The sequence below is a fragment of the Cucumis melo genome, chromosome 3 (genome assembly GCF_025177605.1).
Source record: "Cucumis melo cultivar AY chromosome 3, USDA_Cmelo_AY_1.0, whole genome shotgun sequence".
NCBI lineage: Eukaryota > Viridiplantae > Streptophyta > Magnoliopsida > Cucurbitales > Cucurbitaceae > Cucumis > Cucumis melo.
This window is the reverse complement of record NC_066859.1, coordinates 10,836,610-10,856,539: the sequence shown is the minus strand read 5'-3', so window position 1 is coordinate 10,856,539 and position 19,930 is coordinate 10,836,610. Positions and strand designations below refer to the sequence as shown.

The 19,930-nt window shown below is 31.8% G+C and overlaps 2 protein-coding genes across 2 annotated transcripts; one reads left to right on the top strand and one right to left on the bottom strand.

Moving 5' to 3' along the window:
* Positions 1–10,336: 10,336 nt before the first annotated feature.
* Positions 10,337–12,427, top strand: LOC127148663 (uncharacterized). The gene is made up of 5 exons (XM_051082858.1): positions 10,337–10,388; positions 10,641–11,284; positions 11,383–11,514; positions 11,768–11,906; positions 12,081–12,427. The coding sequence occupies exons 1-5, from the start codon at positions 10,337–10,339 to the stop codon at positions 12,425–12,427; spliced, it is 1,314 nt and encodes a 437-aa protein (XP_050938815.1).
* A 3,305-nt stretch (positions 12,428–15,732) lies between these two features.
* LOC103488682 (NDR1/HIN1-like protein 6) lies at positions 15,733–18,920 on the bottom strand. Its single transcript, XM_008447526.3, has 2 exons — positions 18,004–18,920; positions 15,733–16,089 (listed from the first exon to the last, which is right to left on the bottom strand). The coding sequence occupies exons 1-2, from the start codon at positions 18,744–18,746 to the stop codon at positions 16,071–16,073; spliced, it is 762 nt and encodes a 253-aa protein (XP_008445748.1). The 5' UTR covers positions 18,747–18,920; the 3' UTR covers positions 15,733–16,070.
* Positions 18,921–19,930: the final 1,010 nt, after the last annotated feature.

Here is a 19,930-nt window from a genome sequence, read left to right as displayed (position 1 = left end):
GTTTAAAACTAACTATTTCGATTATTGATGACCTAGGTAACTAATTTTAATCTTGAGTTAACTATGAACTCCTATTCACACAAGATTAACCTTAGATTTGCATAAGTGAGAGCAGCCCATTAGTGCTAACCCAATAAGCGTTCCATTTCAGGGGTAAGACCGGATAAATAGTTGGGGACATAGGGTGCAAGATGAAATTAATTCTTATCCGTTATAGAGTTAATAGATGGATTGTTCCCTTAAGCACTAAATCTAGGTCTTGAACAAGGGGCCCCACCAATAAGAGGGATTCAGTTTATATGTTAGACCTTAAACCAATTATTCGTTGGAGGATCAGTGGGACTTAAGGAACGAGATGTAATCACAGGGGTAAAATGGTTATTTTGACCTAGCCGAGATTATGAAAAACCTGTGAAGGATTAAGTTACTTATCATGAATATACCATATGAACACAAATATATATAGTAAGGAGAGTGCAACTACAAGACTTTAGTGGAATGACTTGTTAGTTAACGAATGTTGATTAGCTTAATCTAGAAGAGTTTAGCCAGTTAATCTCGGATCATTGGAGCCCATGATCTATAGGTCCATTTGGTTCTCTTGCTAGCTCATATGAAATAACCTAGAACAGTACGATGAAATGAGTCAAATTGTTCGAATTAGGTAAGGAAAGAGAAATGGACAAGTATATGTGATACTATAGGAAATTTTAGTTACGATAGCATAAAAAAAATGTTAATGTACACTTTCAATAGCGTTTTTAAAATGTTGTTATAGTCCATGTTATTGAAAGTCAATGATTTTTTCATAGCATTTCTACAATGCTATAAAAACGCTATAAAAAATCTGTTGTGATAGCACCTATGTTACTATAAAGACTTTTCATAGAGGGAAAAAAATGCTATTAAAAAGTTTTGATAGCGTTTTTTATTATGATGGAAAAATGCGATCAAAACGTTTCAATAGCACTTTTAATGATATTGAGAAAACGCTATAAAATTGTTTTTGTAGCATTTGATACATGCTGTCGTAGTCAATGTTATTGAAAATATTCAACTTTCCATAGCGTGTTTGTAGAGCTATTAATAGCACTATATAAAGTTGATATATGATAGTTTTAATTCAATGTTATAGAAACATTCCATTATCTTTAAAAAAGTACTATAAAAAGTTTTTATAGCAATCAAAAAATGTTATAAAGGATGTTTTAGTTATGTTATTGAAAATCTCTTATTTTTATTTGCATTATTCATCATAATGCGGATGGATTTTAATGTTAATGTACTTTCTATAGTTATAAAAACATCATAAAACCACAAGTTGTTTGTCCCCCTATCAATCACGTAATAAAAATTTAAAAAGAAACATCGTGATCTAGACAAAATTAAAAAAGAAATGTCATAGATAACTAATGACCTAGACAATTAATAAGCATACCTGAAAAATTGAAAAACAGAATCGATTTAATGAGCTTACTTAGCAATCCACATGTATGTTCCAACCCATTATCACAAGTGACTGATAGAATAACACCAAACCTAATGAAATAAATAGTAAAAAAAAATATTTATGGTAGTAGTACAACTTTCCTTGACTTAGCAATTGTAAGTTTCAAAGATTCTTTTCCTTCATCATGATGCATTTAAGTCGAAGCTCCATTCTCTAGTTTTAGAATTTTCTTTGAACAGATTTCAACTACATCCACAAGTTAAGGATTTCATTAGTGTTCACCATGAAGCCGCTCAATGACAAAGCATATAAATGATAAACAAAAACAGAAACAAAATCATAGCGTTAGGTTAGGATTCAGAATAAGCAACAAACAATCTAATCCATAGATGGCTCAACTATTATCCTAAACAACAAGAAACTTTAAGGTTTCAATATTAGTTGTCAGTACGTTGAAATATCGATTGCACTCTATTAAAAATAAAGTGAATTTGTTATGTGTCAGTGTTCTATGCAACACGTTTAATGTTTTTGAATTACATACTTTCTATTTGAATTCAACCAGCCAATATTAGATCAAAATTAAACTATCTAAAGAATAAAATCAAGTAGATGAATCCCAATTATTCAACTGAATGAATATCAAACTAGAATCACTTGACTAGAGTAAAAACGAAGATAGATTAAAACGCTAAAGATTAAGATAATTATGGCAAAATCAATCATCCATTGCATCAATCTCATCATCAGACCATTCATCTAATGTTATTGACAAAATCTAAAATCAAAACCAATAATGTCCTTAGAACTACATCTTTTATTTAGCCATCACAACACAGAACCAAAAAGGTTGAAGCTCTACGTTCAAGCATAGTTTTCTAATATGAGAAAGGAAGTAAAACCCCTCTAATGTCTTGTTTCTTTGGGAATATTCAGACAACAACATCATTGACCAACCTTTAGCATAATTAGAAACTTACATTAAAATAACTTTTATTCTAGTGACACATTTAAAGAAATGCAAATCATAATCTTAATATTTGGAAACGTGAGCATTACCTTTGAAATATGTGTTCCAAGGTTTCTATGCACGCCAATACATTTTATACATATAAACACGCCAATATTCACAAAGTTGCATAGACAGTGAATCATACATCATACTTCTTTAGATGTTCATATAAATAGAAAAGAAACACACAGAAGTAAAATCATCAATGAAAGGCAATGTATCTTGTTACAAGGAAAATAATAATAAAACTAAAGCTCCTTTGATGATTTTTGTAAATTTTAGATTTTAAAAATTAAGCCTATAAACACTATTTTCCACCTCTAAACTTCTTACTTTGTTATCTACTTCTCACGTCTAAGTTTTATGTCATGTTGGCAATCTACTTTTCTAGCCAGCCATGTCTTAAAAGCCAAACTAAAATTTGAAAACTGATGGTCACATTTTTTTTTAATTTTATTCTAAAATATAATTACCTTAACTAATCTCATCCAATATCAAAGCTTTTGGGTTCTTAAACAACCTTGTTGTAGCTATGTAAATTACCTTTTAAATTAATTTAGAACTAATTTCTTACCTTTGTGTTATTTCCCTCTCCAAGCCATCAACAAAACCTATCAATTATATCAAAAAATTTAAATGATGTTCTCAATAAACAAAGAAAGTCTCGAAACTTCACCTAAAAACCATTTTAGTTCTTGTAAATATTCTAACATCGAACAATAATCCTAAGTTCAAACTTTGTAAACAACAGATCAAATTTTTGGCTATAAGAGAAAACACAATGAAGTATGGAATAAAAAATAAACCATGTGAGTGATCAAACAAATTCACAACAACCGAAAGAATTACACAATCAAGAGTCGTAAATCTCAAACTACTTATATTCCTACCTCTAAACCAACAAAGATTATTGCATTTTAGACCTTTTTTTTGGTATTTGGCTGTCAAACCCAGCAGATCTAGGTACCTAAGTGATGCATCAAACACAAGAAACAAAAAAACATAGCTTTGAGACACTTCATTTTCCAGGAACATGAAACCACAAGTTGGAAAAACTTGTTATACCAAAAATTACCAAAAACTTTTGACAAATGTGTTAGATACATTTGCTGAAATTAAAGAAGAACGAGATGTAAAGGCACATAATCAAACGTTCAACTATTTGTTGAAATAAGAAGGTTATTCTACTTTCTTGTCCAGAGAAAGTTCTATGAAGTTTATACCAGACTGCAAGAATACAATGCCTGCAGAGATGTGCCATGTTAGCCTATTAGTTGAAGAGAGAAACAATTCTGCCTCTTTATGATGAAAATCGTATAGAAATAAAACATGGTATGATGAAAATCGGATCAAAGTTCTACCTTATTTTCACTTAATTAAAGAATGGGGCTTGGAAGAGATTTTTTTGCTTTTTTTTTTTAAGTGAAGAAGAAAAATAAACAATTATCTTATAAGAATCCAAATTTTCTAACCCATCAAATGAGTTTCTTGGCCTATTTATAAGAGACTTACATGTAAAAATGAATGGTCATGCAACACCAAAACCCAACAACTCAAAGTCCACTTTCTCTATTAGACTTTTTGTTTTCATCAAGATACAACATCTAGCCCACTAGAGTTAGTGAGACTATCCAATAAAATGTTGGATTTTTCTACTAAATTTGGTCAAAGGACAAAATTGTCATTTGGTCAAGAGTCAAACTTTGACTTTTCAAACCAAAAGTCAATATTTTGACTTTTTACCATTTTATCTGTCTTGACTAATTTCGACCTCTCGAGCATGAATCTACATTCATTTTCTCGAAATTAAAATCATATTTAAATATATTACCTGTCAAAGTTTGACTTTTATTTCCATCCTTTTCGATTTTCGAGCTTCTGAGTATGAATCCACATTCATATTTTTAATATTTAAATCTCATTTAAACATAAAGCTCTATCTCTAATCTAAAATTTGACGGCTATATCACATATACTTGTCTGTTTCTCTCTTCTGGCCTAATTCGACTTATTTGATCATACTGTTCTAAGTTTATTTCCTATGAGCTAGCAGGGGAACCTAATGGACCTATAGATTATGAACTCCAATGACCAGAGATTAACTGGCTAAACTCTTTTATACCAAACTAATCAACATTCATTAACTAACGGTTATTCCACTAAAGTCTCGTAGTTGTACTCCCCTCACTATAGATATATTTTTGTCCATTTGATATAACCATGATCAATAAGTTAATCCTTCACAGATTGTTTGTAAGCTCAGCTGGATCAAAATTCTATTTTACCTTTAAGACTACATCTTGCTCCTTAAGTCTCACTGATCCACTATTGAACAATTGGTTTAAGGTCCAATCTATAAACTGAATCCCTCTCAGGTCAATGAGAGGTGAGGCCCCTTATTCAAGACTTGGATTCAGTCCTTAAGGGAACAACCTATCCACTAACCCTAAAGCAAGTAGGAGCGAGTTTCGTTTTGCACCTTATGTCCCCAACCATCCACCCAATCTTACCTTTAAAATGGGAGGATTATTGGACCAACGCTAATGAGCTGCCCTTACCTAGGTAGATCTAAGGATAATCTCGTATGAAAAAGAGTTCATAGTTAGCTCATGATTAAAATTAAGTTACTTAACTTATCAATAATCGAAATAGTTTGTTTTAAATAGGAAACCACGTTATAACATAAAAGTGACTATTTCATGGTTCAATCTTATGTAAACTCTTTACATAGGATGACCTCACTTTTATGTCTCTACATGGACGATTTAGGATGACATCATTTGTACTAAATAGAAAGCGGGCCTCATTCATAGTGTCCAAGATTAAGATGTCCAACCTTTATTCATATACTATAGACAGTTTTAGGCTATATACTCGAACTTGATCCGCGTTTATGTCTCTACATAAAGTTCAAGTTTACTCTAAATAGCCTCAGGACCTTAGTTTATTATATTTAAGATTATAATATTTAATTTCACAACAATAACTTTTTTTAATAGAATATGATTACAAACTACGAGTTTTAGGACATAAATTCCAACATAAACCACATGAATGTAACAAAGGAAAGCTTCAAATATGGTAAAGCACATTACAATGGAGGATATAGAGAAAGTTTACATTCTCATCGGTGCTCGACAAGCTTTAGAATTGACAATTTGGGATGCTCTTCAGGCCTTAATACCTTATCGATCACCAAAGAAATAAAGCAAGCCGTCTCAATCGCTTAACTTCAATCATCTTCGACAGCTATCAGAGTTTTGAATCTATTTAAATGACCTTTCGACCAATGATTTGAACTCTATCTTCAATGCCCTACCCGGTTTCTACCAAGAGATTCAAAGCGAATGAGAGAATCAAAATCCATCAGGCTTTCCATTGGGGCTTATCCAACTCCTTTTACCATAGACTTTTCCCTAGTAATTTATTTCACTTCGTAGATTTCTCTTACAGTCTCTACTGGCTCTCTAGGGTTTGCCGCAATTGCTATGCTTTTCCTTTTTCCCATTTTTTTGAGGGAGGTTTCTAGGGTTTAGAAATTGGTTGAGTTTATAGGTTCTTGAGGGGGTTTGAGATGAATTTGGGAAACTGGTGAATAGAGGGATGATTTATATATCAGAGAGAAGTTCGATTTTGGTAGTGGAGGCTTATGTAAAGCAATTCTAGCGAGATTTTTGGGAGTTTTTGAGGAAGAGGGCGGAGGAGGTGGTTTCCAATGATCGAGGTGTTGATTTTGCTCGGGAGAGATGGCACCGATCATATTGATAGAGGAAATTCCTTCATGTGGCACCTTCTTGCACGAGCCTTCACCATTTTGGTGTTTCAGGTAACGATACAAAATGCACAAATCTTTATTTTATGTTTTTTAAATGGGGTTGAGAAATTATTTAAAAAATAGCAAAATCTTATGAATTTTTTTCTGTCTTTTTTCTCCTTCTACTTTTTATAGCATGTTATTAGAAATGCTAAGATTGGATGCTATTAAAAAGGCAAATTTGTTGTAGTGTAGCCATCAATTATCAAATTAAAGACAGATCTTTATGTTTAAATAGAATTTAAGTATAAAAAATATGAATGTGGATTCATATCCAAAAGCTCGAAAATGATGGAAATAGTTAAATTTGTAAAAAGTCAAAATGTTGATTTTTGGTTGGAAAAAGTCAAAGTTTGACTTTGACCAAAAAACCATTTTGTCCTTTGACCAAAATTAATGGAAAAATATGACATTTGGTTGGATAATTCTACTAACTCAGTGAGCTAGGTGTTGCTCCACTACGAAGACATTAAGCCATTATTAGTGGGCTGTGTGTTGTTGGACCATGAGCTTGCATGTAGATGCAACTTTACATGTAAAATTATTATAAATATGGGCTCTTGGGTGTTGGGAAAGGGTTGGAGATTTGAAGGAGAAATTTGGGTTGCTGTTATTTTCCTTTGTAAAAATAAAAAAGTAATTTAGCCCAACCCCAATCCATAATTCCATCTCCATTTCTTTCTCTCTCCCAATTCCTTCATCCAATAAGTCTTACAACCCGATTTTGGGTAAACACTAGTGGAGGTCCTGTTTGAGTTCGTGTAGAAATTCAAGCAATAATCAGAATTTCGAGTGTAAGTTTTACTATTTACCCTAAATTCATTTTAAATTACGGTTTTATGCTCATGTTAATCGGTTGCATTTAGAATATTATTTTTTTTCCTCTTCGTATGCTTAGCAAATCCTTGATTACAACATTTTTTAGGCAACATGAGACTTTAAAAAGAACATTCTAGAAAACTCTGTTCATTCTTTAAAGAAAATCACTCACTAAACACTAAGTTTCCTTCTTTCTTTGAAGGCCTAAGCTAACACCAAAACTCTTCTTCTTCTTGCCTAGTGCTTATCTTCAGAGTAACATCTTTCTCTTCAGACCTTATGCTCCTATTTATAATAATCCCAAAATCAGATTAGTCATCCTTAATTTCTCTTTAGCTCGCCAACTCTTACTTGACGCTTTACACGTGTAGGTTTAACATTTCTCTTAGATCTTAGATATGCTTAAGCTTAACCTTGATAAAATTAGAAAAATTTTCCCAAATTTTTCTAACTCTCGATGTCTACTCTTCTTGCGATAAAGAGTAATAAAGTGGTGTTGGCACAATGAATTATTTAAGCCATCAAAACCTTAAGGCATTCACATTTTCGAACCTCTAAGAAATTTAGTTTACGACAAATGACAAAATAATTTTCTTTATTAAATAAAAAACCATCGTTACATTGTCTTTGATTCGAAAGAAGAAAAAAAATAAATAGAAGGTCTAAAATTGGTTGGAAAAGACCTAAAATCTAGCTATGAACTATTTTCAGGTTGAATAGAAGTTGTCCAGCTGCTTTGGACGTGAAAATGGAACTGAACATGATTTGTTCAAAATTTAGAAATTTAGGGCCAAGTGGTGCTAATGCATCAGATGGAAAAGATCTTTAGAAATAACAAAAATACCTGCAATTCAGCAAATAACAACTTTTAAGCATAAGAACGATAACATACGATGAGAGACTATACGCAGACTAGTTGTAGATGATCTCCAAGTTGCGATATGCTCGATTAGGTGATTGTGAGTGCTCGGTCTATAATTTTAAAGTGATAGTAGTCTTAAGAAACAAGTATTTTGTTGCGCGCTTAAGCAATAATTCGTCTCTTGAATTCTTACACCAACCTTCTCTTGCAGATCATAGTCTACTTTCGTACCCAAAAGGGAAGGGTAGAGTTTGGGGATAAATGACTCGGTCAACGTTAGCGTATTTGAAATTATCTAATGAATAATTGCTATATGATTTACTATTGTTATACTTCTTAATATCAAAAACATCCATATTGATTATACAATAAAGTGAAATACACATGCATTACTTCAAAATTAAGTAAAAGATTGATAATATTTTATTCACGGTTGATGTAATGACCCTAATTTTCAACATTACACTAGGAAATACCAAAATTTGACATGCATGTTTATAATTACTATCTTTTAATTTATATTTTAGAAAAAATTGGCATCATTACAACACTGCTATAAAATATTTACTAACACTTGTTCAAAGTAAACACACATTTCAGAAAGTACGATATTCAAAGCAGTAAACTACTTCTCAATAGAATAACTAAAGTTTCAATAAAATTAATACCCAAAAGCATCTAGTTCATCAAATTCAACAAAACTTGGGGAAAACTTAATAAACAAATATTTATGACAAACTCAACAACATAAACTACTCAAAGTGGATTACAACCTCCAACTCAAAGCCAACTTAAAACCCCCCAAGAATATCTAAAATAACTCCATAACCTTAAGAAAATCTAAAATCTTTAAGAAAAGAAGAAGAAGAATTGACATATGTATAAAGTTTAAATTTGTAAGCAAATAGTCCCACTTCCTTTATTTTATTTTTGATTATGTGCTGATTAATTATTTGAATATGTGATTGATGGTTATGAAGATCTTTGAAATCAGTTAGGATTATGGTTTGTCAAGTTGTTATGATCACCTCATTATAAATTGTCCAGATTCTGTGTGAGGAAAAACTAAAGAAAAAAGAAAGAAAAAAGAAAACACGTCTAAAAGTCAACGATAAGTCTTGTGGCGATGGCAACTCAGAAAAGTAAGAAAAATTATCGAAGATACAACAAGTCGATTAAGGCTTGAGTTGAATACATTTCTAGAGTTCTGAGATTGAAAGGGAGATATTCCTTCAATATTTCTTCGTTAGTTATGATTATGATGTTTACACATATTGAGTTCTAATGAGTCAGTTCTAGGACAACACGTTGATTAATGTGAGTAGAGTGTTGTACCTCCAATCATAACTATGTATTCAATAATTACTCTATGAGTAATATATACAATCTTCTATAATGAGTCATAGGCCCTAGATATAGATGTTGAGTCATCGAACTAGGTTACCAAATGTTGTTGTGTTATTTACTTTCTTTACATGTTACTTTAGTTGAATTTACTCTTGGCAACTATGTTTACGTCTATCATTTATAACTAAAAACCGTTCATTTCTCAAAATCAATATTGTTGAAGATTTTATCTAAAAGATATTATGAGATTATTCTTTTAAAAGATATGATAATTAAAGGATAAAAAGGATTTTATCTAAAATATATTATGAGATTATTCTTTTAAAAGATAAGATAATTAAAGGATAAAAGATCCTCCTTTATTTTAGGAATCTTGCTAATTATCTTTGAAGAAATAAGATTTATACATATAAATCTTATATGTATAAATAGGACTTTCGAATATAGGGTTCGACAACGGAAAAATATTAAAAAGATCATTCACGATTGAAGGTTAACGAAGAATTGATTGCAGAAGTTGTAGGAACGAAAAGGTAGTATGATCTTATGTCTATAAGATTAACATGTTGATCTAAGTTGATATTTTTGATGAGTAATGAAAAGGACGAGACAGTGGTTTGCCTGATCACAATAATCTTTAGAAGTATATAAAGATATCGTCGAAGACATTCACTCATGCATTCAGAGGGAGCCTGAAGTCAGACATCATTGAGGAGAGTTACTCATGCATTCAAGGGGAGCTTGAAGTCTGAAGCTGAGACACATGTTATATAGTCATATAGTTGAACAGAGTACAGATGTTGTATCGATGTATATTGACTAAAGTGAATCTTAATAAAATTACTCATCAGGGCTGTGCGCAGCTCCCCAAACGTAGGCAACATTGGCCGAATTGAGTTACCAAAGTTTCTTGTGTTATTCTCTTCTGCTGTCCCTTTAGCTATTACAACTGTTATTAGCTTTAGTATTAACTGAAGGTTTAATTGATTATCTCACTATTTTTCAATTGGTATCAAAGCGGGTTGTTAAATCATGGAGATAATCAAAGAGGGACCATCAACTTCTCGTCCTCTTGTACTGGATGGTAAAAATTACTCATCTTGGAAACCTCGTATGATATTTTTTTATTAAAACATTAGATGGGAGAGCTTGGAGAGCTCTTGTGGCTGGATATGAGCCTTCGATGACTACTGTGGATGGTGTATAAGTTCTGAAACCTAAGTTTGACTAGACAGATGCTGAAGAACAAGCATCAGTTGGTAATGCTAGAGCTCTAAATGCAATATTCAATGGTGTGGATCTAAATGTGTTCAAACTTATAAACTTCTGCGTACAGCTAAAGAAGCGTGGAGAATATTGGAAGTTGCTTTTGAAGGAACTTCTAAAGTCAAGATATCCAGATTGCAGTTGATAACATCGAAATTTGAAGCTTTGAAATTGTCTGAAGATGAAACAGTTTTAGAGTACAATGAGAGAGTTCTGGAGATTGCTAATGAATCACTGCTGCTTGGTGAAAAAATTCCTGATTCTAAGATTGTGCGTAAGGTTTTACGATCTCTACCAAGAAAATTTGACATGAAGATCACTGCAATAGAGGAAGCACATGATATAACCAAATTAAAACTAGATGAATTATTTGGGTCTCTGCTTACTTTTGAGATGACTATATCTCACAAAGAAAATAAGAAAGGCAAGGGCGTCGCTTTCAAGTCAATATATGAAGATGAGACAACGGTAAATCAGTCTGATAAGGAAGAAAACGTGAAAGAATCAATAGATCTCCTGATCAAACAGTTTTCTAATGTGGTCGAGAAATTCAAAAACTTGAATACCACAGGATCAAACGCTCAAAATCTGATTAACTATCAAAGAAAAGATGGTAAGAACAATACGAGAAGGTTTAATGAAAATTCAAATAGAAGGAGTAGTGATTATGGACGAAAAAAGGGGGCGAATGAAGAGTTTTTAGATGTAGAGAATGTGATGGAGTTGGACATTATTAGGCTGAATGTCCCACATTTTTAAGAAGACAAAAGAAAAACTTTCAGAAAATTTTTTGTGATACATTGTCAAATGAGGACACTGATGATAATGAAGAAGATAATGGCATGAATGCATTCCCTGTACACATTACAAAAACTGATTCTGATGATGAAAGTGAAAGTTCTGAAGAAAATTATGATAATGAGTTGACATTTGAGGAACTCAAAGTACTATGGAAAGAAGATACTGAAACCAGAGCAATAGAAAAAAAAAAGAATTCAAGACCTTATGGAAGAAAATGAACGATTAATGTCTGTCATATCTTCTCTAAAGCTAAAATTGAAAGAAGTTCAGAAAGACTACGATCAGACGATAAAATATGTGAAGATGTTAAATTCAGGAACTGAAAATTTAGACTTAATATTAAATTTTGGACAGAATAGTTCAAGTAAATATAGTCTTGGTTTTGATGCTTCATAGAGAAGTTTTAAACCTACAACTGAAACAAAGTTTATTCCTGCTTTAGTAAAAGACGAAACTGAAACAGTTCCTACAACGACTGTTGTTAATCCTCCAGCTAAAACTACAAGATGGACTTGTTATTACTGTGGTAAAAAAGGTAATATCAGACCTTTTTGTTTTAAACTACAAAGAGACAAATGGTGGCAGCGGGAGGCAGAGTATGGTAGTTTAAAGCATACATCAACTTTCAAAAATTGGAACAAAGAAAAAAGAAGTTGTATGGTCTGGAGAGTTAAACCGTCCGAACACTGTAATATTGCCTTTACAACAGTTCAATCTTCAACTGATGCTTGGTATCTTGATAGCGGTTGTTCTAAACACATCGCTGGAAATATATCCTTCTTTTTCGAACTAAAAGAATGCATATCTGGACATGTTATGCTTGTAGATGGTGCAAAAGGAATAATCCTTGCAAAAGGAAATATTGAGAAATATAATCTACCATGTCTAAATGATGTACGATATGTTGAAGGGCTCAAGGAAAACCTAATTAGTGTTAGTCAACTATGTGATCAAGGTTATACTGTTAATTTTAGTAACGAAAAATGCATTGTGACTGATATTAATAAAAATGTTCTTATAAGTGGCACCAGACAGATTGATAACTACTATCACTAGGTGTCTAATAATAATCATTCATGTTATTTATCTAAAGAAGATCAGACGCATTGCTGATGAAGTGAATGTATCAGATGAACATCACTCATGTTTGAGTATCATGGATTCCTGGGAACCACTGTGGCGGCAAGCTCTCAGTCTTTGCATCTATCTATTGATGTTTTGGCTTTTGTCTTATCTCGAGGGACATTTTCAGTTTGGCCAATGAATGAGATTTCTGCTGTATTTCTTAGTGTTAAATATGTCATACTCCATAAGATTACTTTACAAACTGGTTTCCTTTGTCTCATGCTTCCAGTGCAGTTGATCAATCTCAAAGAGTAGACATTCTTTTATGGACGAGAAGAGTTTTGTGCAAAAAGTTGTTTTAGATGGACGACCTAAAGGAGATGTTAAAGTTTGTTGTTTTTGTGGAGCTTATATGATTATTATTAATGTTGATTGAAGAGTTTTGTGCAGATTTTGTTTTTAATGGATTAAAAGGTTTGTGGTAGATTTGCTTATTCTGTTATGGGTCAAAGGAGAAGTATATTTTGTTTTTATGATGTGCCCTACGTTTTTATGCTTTTAGTGATGCTGTATTTGGTGATGTATGTTTTGACTTTTGCAATGGCTTCAGTTTTGACTATTGTCAGTTTGATGGTGTTTGTTGAGCTCTTATTGATATATGCCTCTAGAAGTCTCTGCATCTCAAGATGGTTTTATATCAATTATTTGATTTACTATTGATGATATTTTATTATGGGGCATCTAGTTGAGCATAAAAATAATTCTTCTCTTTTTGACAAAAATAGGGAGTTTATTGGGATTTTTGTCAAAACGAATTAATGAGATTCAAAAGAAGATTAAAAGGATATTTGTTTTAAGAGATAAAAGATAAAAGATCTTCCTCATAAATAAGAATCTTTTATCTATATCTTTTAAAGAAGATCTCGAAGATTTAATAGAGTGGTTATGTATTATGCTTGGAATGGTGTAACTATTACTGAACATTCAATTTGTAACTCCAAATGATGACTGTGTTGCTGAATGTTGAATGCTGATATCCTGAAGTTATTTCTGTTGAAGTTGTGCAGTTTATATGTTGGATATCCTGAAGTTGTTTCTGTTGAAGCTATGCAGTTTATATGTTGTTTTGAAGTCTGTTGTAGGCTAATATCTTGAAGCTGTTTATGTTGTTGTTTCTGTTGAAGTTGTGCAGTTCATATGCTGTTTTGAATATTGGCTACAAGGTAGAGAAATGAAATGATGGTTGTGTTGATCTGCTGTGTTAATTATGTGGTTGAATATGGATATTTGCTACCTGTTCTTTTATGAAAAGTCTCTGAGATGCATTGTCTTGAACTAGAAAAGAAATTCCTTTTAGACAAAATGAGAAGTTTGTTGAAGATTTTGTCTAAAAGATATTATGAGATTATTCTTTTAAAAGATAAGATAATTAAAGGATAAAATATCCTCCTATATTTTAGAAATCTGGCTAATTATCTTTGAAGAAATAAGATTTATACATATAAGTATATGTATAAATAGGACTTTCGAATACAGGGTTCGACAGTGGAAAAATATTAAAAAGATCATTCATGGTTGAAGGTTAACGAAGAATTGATTGCAGAAGCTGCAGGAACGAAAAGACAGTATGATCTTATGTCTATAAGATCAACATGTTGATCTAAGTTGATATTGTTAATGAGTAATGAAAAGGACGAGACAGTGGTTTGCCTGATCACAATAATCTTTAGAAGTATATAAAGATATCGTCGAAGATATTCACTCATGCATTCAGGGGGAGCCTGAAGTCAGACATCATCGAGGACAGTTGCTCATGCATTCAGGGGGAGCCTTAAGTCTGAAGCCGAGACACATGTTATATAGTCATATAGTTGAACAAAGTACAGATGTTGTATCGATTTATATTGACTAAAGTGAATCTTAATAAAATTATTCATCAGGGCTGTACGCAGCTCCCCAGACGTAGGTAACATGGGTCGAACTGGGTTACCAAAGTTTCTTGTGTTATTCTCTTTTGCTGTTCCTTTAGCTATTACAACTGTTATTAGCTTTAGTATTAACTGAAGGTTTAATTGATTATCTCACTATTTTTTCAAATATAAAGTATAAGTAATAAAATGAGAAAGAATATTTTAAAAAAATAATAAAGAAAAAAAAAAAGGAAGAGTACATATTTATATATTATTGTATGTCCCAATATAAGTGTGTGTGTGTTACGTTTTAATATTTTCCATTTAATTCTTGTGTTAAATTTTATAGTTGATAAATTACATAATACTCAATAAATTAGTAAAAATTTAGAAGAGAAAGATATGAGTGAAGTTAATTTCTGAATCTTTCTTAGAATTTAATTTCTAAAACCAATTAGTAGGTAAGGAGTTTTTCCCCCTAAAAGACAGTCTAAGATTTGAAGTAATTATTTGTTGAGAGAATGTTTTCAACAAAAATAAAATATATTCAAAGAAGATGACACATTTACATCCAATCCCATCTCTTGGTTTCCTTTGCTTGAGGCAGTTTTTTAGCCAATTAGTCTTGTCGGTCACCTTTGAGGTCCCATGGCGAGGTGAAGATATCATATCATGTCTATATACCTAATTGTTTTATTAATCTAAATAATTACTTCATAACAAAAGTTTGAATTTTGGATGGTGATGGAATATCAGATTCCAATTTGGTAGAAATATCCATAAAAATTTTGAAAAAAATTATAAAAGTGGATAGAAATTATTATACTTTGTCAATAAAATTTTGATTACGGCTTTATTAGATCATGATTGACTAAAACAAAATTTAGATTTTTTCTTGTAATATTTGTGTAAATTTATGTTTTCATGTCCATATTTATCTAGTTTTTTTTTTAAATAAAAGTTTTGAATGATAAAAGAAAAAATTTATAATTTAATTTTGTAACGATAGAGGTAAAAATTCTATAGAAAAGAAGTTTGAATAGTAAAGTTAAAAATAAATGATTATGATAAAAGAAACAAAATTTGCTAATATTTCATTTTGAGAAAAAATTATACATTGACATTTGAAATGCTATTTTATTCATCTAATCAAGACAAAAATGATGACAAAACTTTCATTAAACCATGTTTAGAAAGATTTTCTAAATTTTATTCGAACTTTTAAGTAATCCGAGAAATCAATGTTTTCGCAACTAAAGTTTCAAATCTATTGAAACTACGATATATCAATAGAACTTTTCCACTATATTCATGACATGATAAAAATAACGTAAATAAAACTAGTCTTTTCAAAGAAAACAAAATTTAAATAAATAAACAAACATATTAATAATTAGAAAAAAAAAGTCAATTTTCAAAATGAAAGTTCACAGTATCTTTACATATTAATTACAGTAATTCAAACTTGAAATATAAAGGCTGTTACATCAGTACAATTTGAAACCTTTTCTTTATCCTTTTTTTTTTCTCTCGAATAATATAGTTGATGTATTTGGTTAAAATAAATCATTCGAACATTCTAAAAGAAAAATCAATTTGGGTAGGAAAAAAAAAAGGGAAAAGTTGCAAAAGAATTTTTCACCCCAATATCAAAAATTAAAAAGAAAGAGAAAATGATTATATTATCATTTTCAGTATAAATGTAATTCTTGGGAGGAAAAATCTCATCCACGTATATTTATCCTGCAATTAGAAAAAAAGAGAGAAAAAACATAAGCACTTGCAATAATTCACTTGTTTATATATATGTGTTTCAAGTGAAAATTTAATTATATATAAAGAAGAACAATTATCACCAATAAGTATCACATTTTTTGGTTGAAAAAAAAATAAAATTATGATGGTTTATATTCAAATTGAATAATATCATATGATCATGAAGATATTTCAAGATAAAGTCATGAGATGTTAAACAAAGAAGTAATAGCCTCAGAATATGTAATTATGATGATATTTCTTCTTAGTTGAGCTTATGGGTAGAGGGTAAATGTTTTTCAAAAAGTCATTTATATTTAAGCCAATTTGTTTTTCTTTTTATAAAAAGAGTTCAAAACAAAAATACAATTGTGTTTGTTTTATCTTATCAAGAGTGTTTTTATAATGTTAAACTAGTGTATAGGATGACTACTACTACTTTACATCGTGAACTAAAATTTTAATTTTATATTTTAAATATCTTTACGATCCAAGATTTTTTCTTTGGTTTATTTTTTTTTTTAGATGATCGACTAAGTTGGTCGTAAGACTTAGTCGTTTTTCTTTGTTTCTTTTTAGTATATGATCAACTGAGTTGGTTGTGATAGTTAACCGTTGAAGGTGATCGATAGAGATGGAGATCAAAGTTAGTCACTAGCTAAACGTTGAAATTGGGCGCCAGATTATATGGTAGTCGTGTGGAGTTGGATGTCTAAAGTGATTGTGGAAGATGATTTTCGGGGTGGTTGTTGAAGCATGTCACTGAAGTGAAGGCAACAAAGTTTATCAATAAATACGAAGGTTTTAATAAGAAATGCTATTAGAGTTTGGTAGAATTAATTTATATAGCATTGGTTTGTAAAGTTTGTGGACCAAATAAACATTATGTTTAAGAGAAGATGTCAAACAAAAAAAAATGTTTTGTTCTCCACCCAGAAGAGGAGTAAAAATAAAAGTAAAATAATAATAAATCATTCATATTTTCAAATTTAAAATTGAATTAGATAATGAAAGTCCGTAAAAGTATTAATATATAAGAGAAAATGTATAATTAACTAGGCACATTAGAAATTCTTATCGTAGGAGAACGAAATAGAAAACATAAATATATAAGTAAATTATAGTTTAATTTACATAAATGTAACAAGATAAAAAATAACGAAAAATTAAAGTCCACAGAGTTACTATTGTTTTTCTTAAATTCCAAATTTGTCATGTGTTGTTTTTAATATTGCGGGACAATTATTCGTTCATTTTTCTCATTTTTCTTTGCAATAATTTATTTTTCTTCTCTTGTTATATTATTAATTTTTTTTTATACTATTACTTTTGATTGTTTGGATTTCCCAGTCTCGGGTTAGAGGTCAGAGTAGGATGAATCATTAGTCGACCGGGTTTAGACATTGAAATCTAGAATTGAAATAGATTCCATCCTTTTGACTATGAATATTCATTTGCTCTTCCAAAAATTCTTCTTTCTTCTTCATCTTTCTCTCTCTATATATATATATTTTGGTACAAAATCTAATAGATTCCATCCTTTTGACTATGAATATTCATTTGTCCAAGGTTACTTGTCTATCCTAGATAGATAGAGATAGAAGATCGTTTAGATTACATACAAGGATAGAAGACCATTTAGGTTAGGTACAAGATGTTTAAGCTGGATACAAGGATAGAAGACTCTGATATTTTTGTTATTTGAGTGTTGGAAGAGTTTTTCCTTTAAGAGATATTTTTGAAATGTTTTTGTTATTTCAAGTTGTGAGAGTTTTTTTCTTTCAAGATAGTTCTCCACAGGTTTAAACATTCTTGCACTTTGTTTTATTTTTTTTAAAAAAAAGACCTAAATTATGTTCATAAATGTAAGATATGATTGAAAAGTAGAAAAAGAAGAAATACCATCTGAGCAAATTGATGTTGCAAATAGGCATATCACCACCCTCAATATTCTTCAATTTAGTCTCACAATCCAACTTAACGGTGATCGGACCCAATCCCCATCCTTGAATCACTACACCCACCGCCGTCTCCGCCTCCACTTTCACCTCCAGCGCCTTACTCTGAAACTTCGACAACAGCCTTGCCCCATCCTCAACCGCCAGCATCTTATTCTTCACCGCCGCCTCCGCCTTCACCGTCGTTGTACTCCTCCTGTCCTGCGTAAATCCAGCCAACTCTCTCCTCCCAAACTCCGTCGCCTGCCCCACCATAACATCATACTCAATCTTACCATACTTTATCGAAAGCTTGTCATTTGGATTCTTGAATTCCACTCGAATCGACACTTGCGCGTCGAGGAACGACCCGTCCGGTGTGGCGGAGACTTTGAACGTCGAGATCCGGAAAGCGAGGAGGTGGAAGACAGGGAGTTTTGGGTCGTAGATTAGGTAGAAGAGAGCGAGGGCGAGGGCGGCAACAACAATGAGGAAGAGGATGAGGAAACAGAAAATGCAGCAGCAAGTTCTGCAGCAATTGCGTTTGCGTTTCTTGGGTTTGTAGGAGGAAGGGAGACGAGGTTTGCTACGGGGAGGCGGAGGAAGGTGGGTGACGGTGGAGGCGGAGGAGGAGGAGGTGGCGGCGGTGTGGTGATCCTTGTAGCCAGGGGGCTTTTGGAGGGGCGGTTTCATTGGCAAATCCGCCATGGAAGTGAGAGATTATTGATGAAGTGAGAATTGGATCAAAGGGAGGGAATGGATGGGAAATGAGGGATTGAAAAGATGGAATGGGATTGAATTGAATGGAGGAGAGGGTGAGAGAGAATGAGAGAATTTGGGGGAAATATTTTTGGTAAAATGGAGAGAAACAGAGAGAAAGACGGGGAATGAGAGAGGAAGCCGGTATTTAAAGGATTAAGGGAAATGAGAGGTCACTTTCATGAGGAGGGACCAAGTTTTTCCCCACCGCATTCGCTTTTTCAATTGGCGGTAAAATTAAGTTCTTTTCTTTTCTTTTCTTTTCTTTTCTTTTCTTTTCTTTTCTTTTTTTTTTTTTTTTCTTTTTCATTTTATTCATGGGTTGTTGTGAAAATTACAATTTAACCACACCCAATATTCCAACTCTTATACAATCTCATATATATACACACGCAAGGAAGGAAGTTTCAAAGTAAAAAATTGATATTTTTCAGGTAATAGTTATATAAATATGACAATTTTATACAAAGTAGCAGTAATTGGATCAATGGTAAGCTCGAATTGCAAAACTTATAGTAATTGGATTCTTCTTAATCATTTTTATTTACGCATGTTGCAAACATAATTTGTATATTTACCAATTGTAATGAAAGAAGAGGAGAGACATTATTTTTGTCGTAGAGTTAATATGTTTAGAATTGAAAATGTGAATGGGTAACACATCACTCATTCAAGGATGTTCCATGGAAAGCACAAACAATGAAAGAGACACCGAAGTTGGTAACCTTAATTTTGCGATACATACTACGTCTGGGGCAGTGCTCCTAGGAAAGATAATCCACTAATATTGAAAAAAGTAAGCAATTTACAAGTAGTACTTGTCATAACCTTTTCAAAGCATCCTCTCTAATCCAAGAAAATGTGTGAAGCTAGCAACCATCAACTCTCTAACAATACTTATTGACCATCTTGACTAAAACGACCTTACTTGAATACTTTACAACCATACACATAATCCGCTAATATTGAAAAAATCTAAGCAATTTACAAGTAGTACTTATCACAATCCTTACCAAGCATCCTCTCTAGCCCAAGAAAAGGTGTGAAGCCAGCAACCATTGACTCTCTAACGACACTTACTGACCATCTTGACTAAAACCACCTTACTCGAATACTTTAAAACCATACTATAA

What these genes read in the sequence shown, in the direction of transcription:
- LOC103488682 (XM_008447526.3), bottom strand. Translation starts at nt 18,746, where the DNA reads ATGGCGGATTTGCCAATGAAACCGCCCCTCCAAAAGCCCCCTGGCTAC.
- LOC127148663 (XM_051082858.1), top strand. Translation starts at nt 10,337, where the DNA reads ATGGAGATAATCAAAGAGGGACCATCAACTTCTCGTCCTCTTGTACTG. An exon ending in TGACATTTGAGGAACTCAAA is followed by an intron (nt 11,515 to 11,767) that starts GTACTATGGAAA and finishes GATGCTTCATAG; the next exon opens with AGAAGTTTTAAACCTACAAC. An exon ending in TTATTACTGTGGTAAAAAAG is followed by an intron (nt 11,907 to 12,080) that starts GTAATATCAGAC and finishes CCTTTACAACAG; the next exon opens with TTCAATCTTCAACTGATGCT.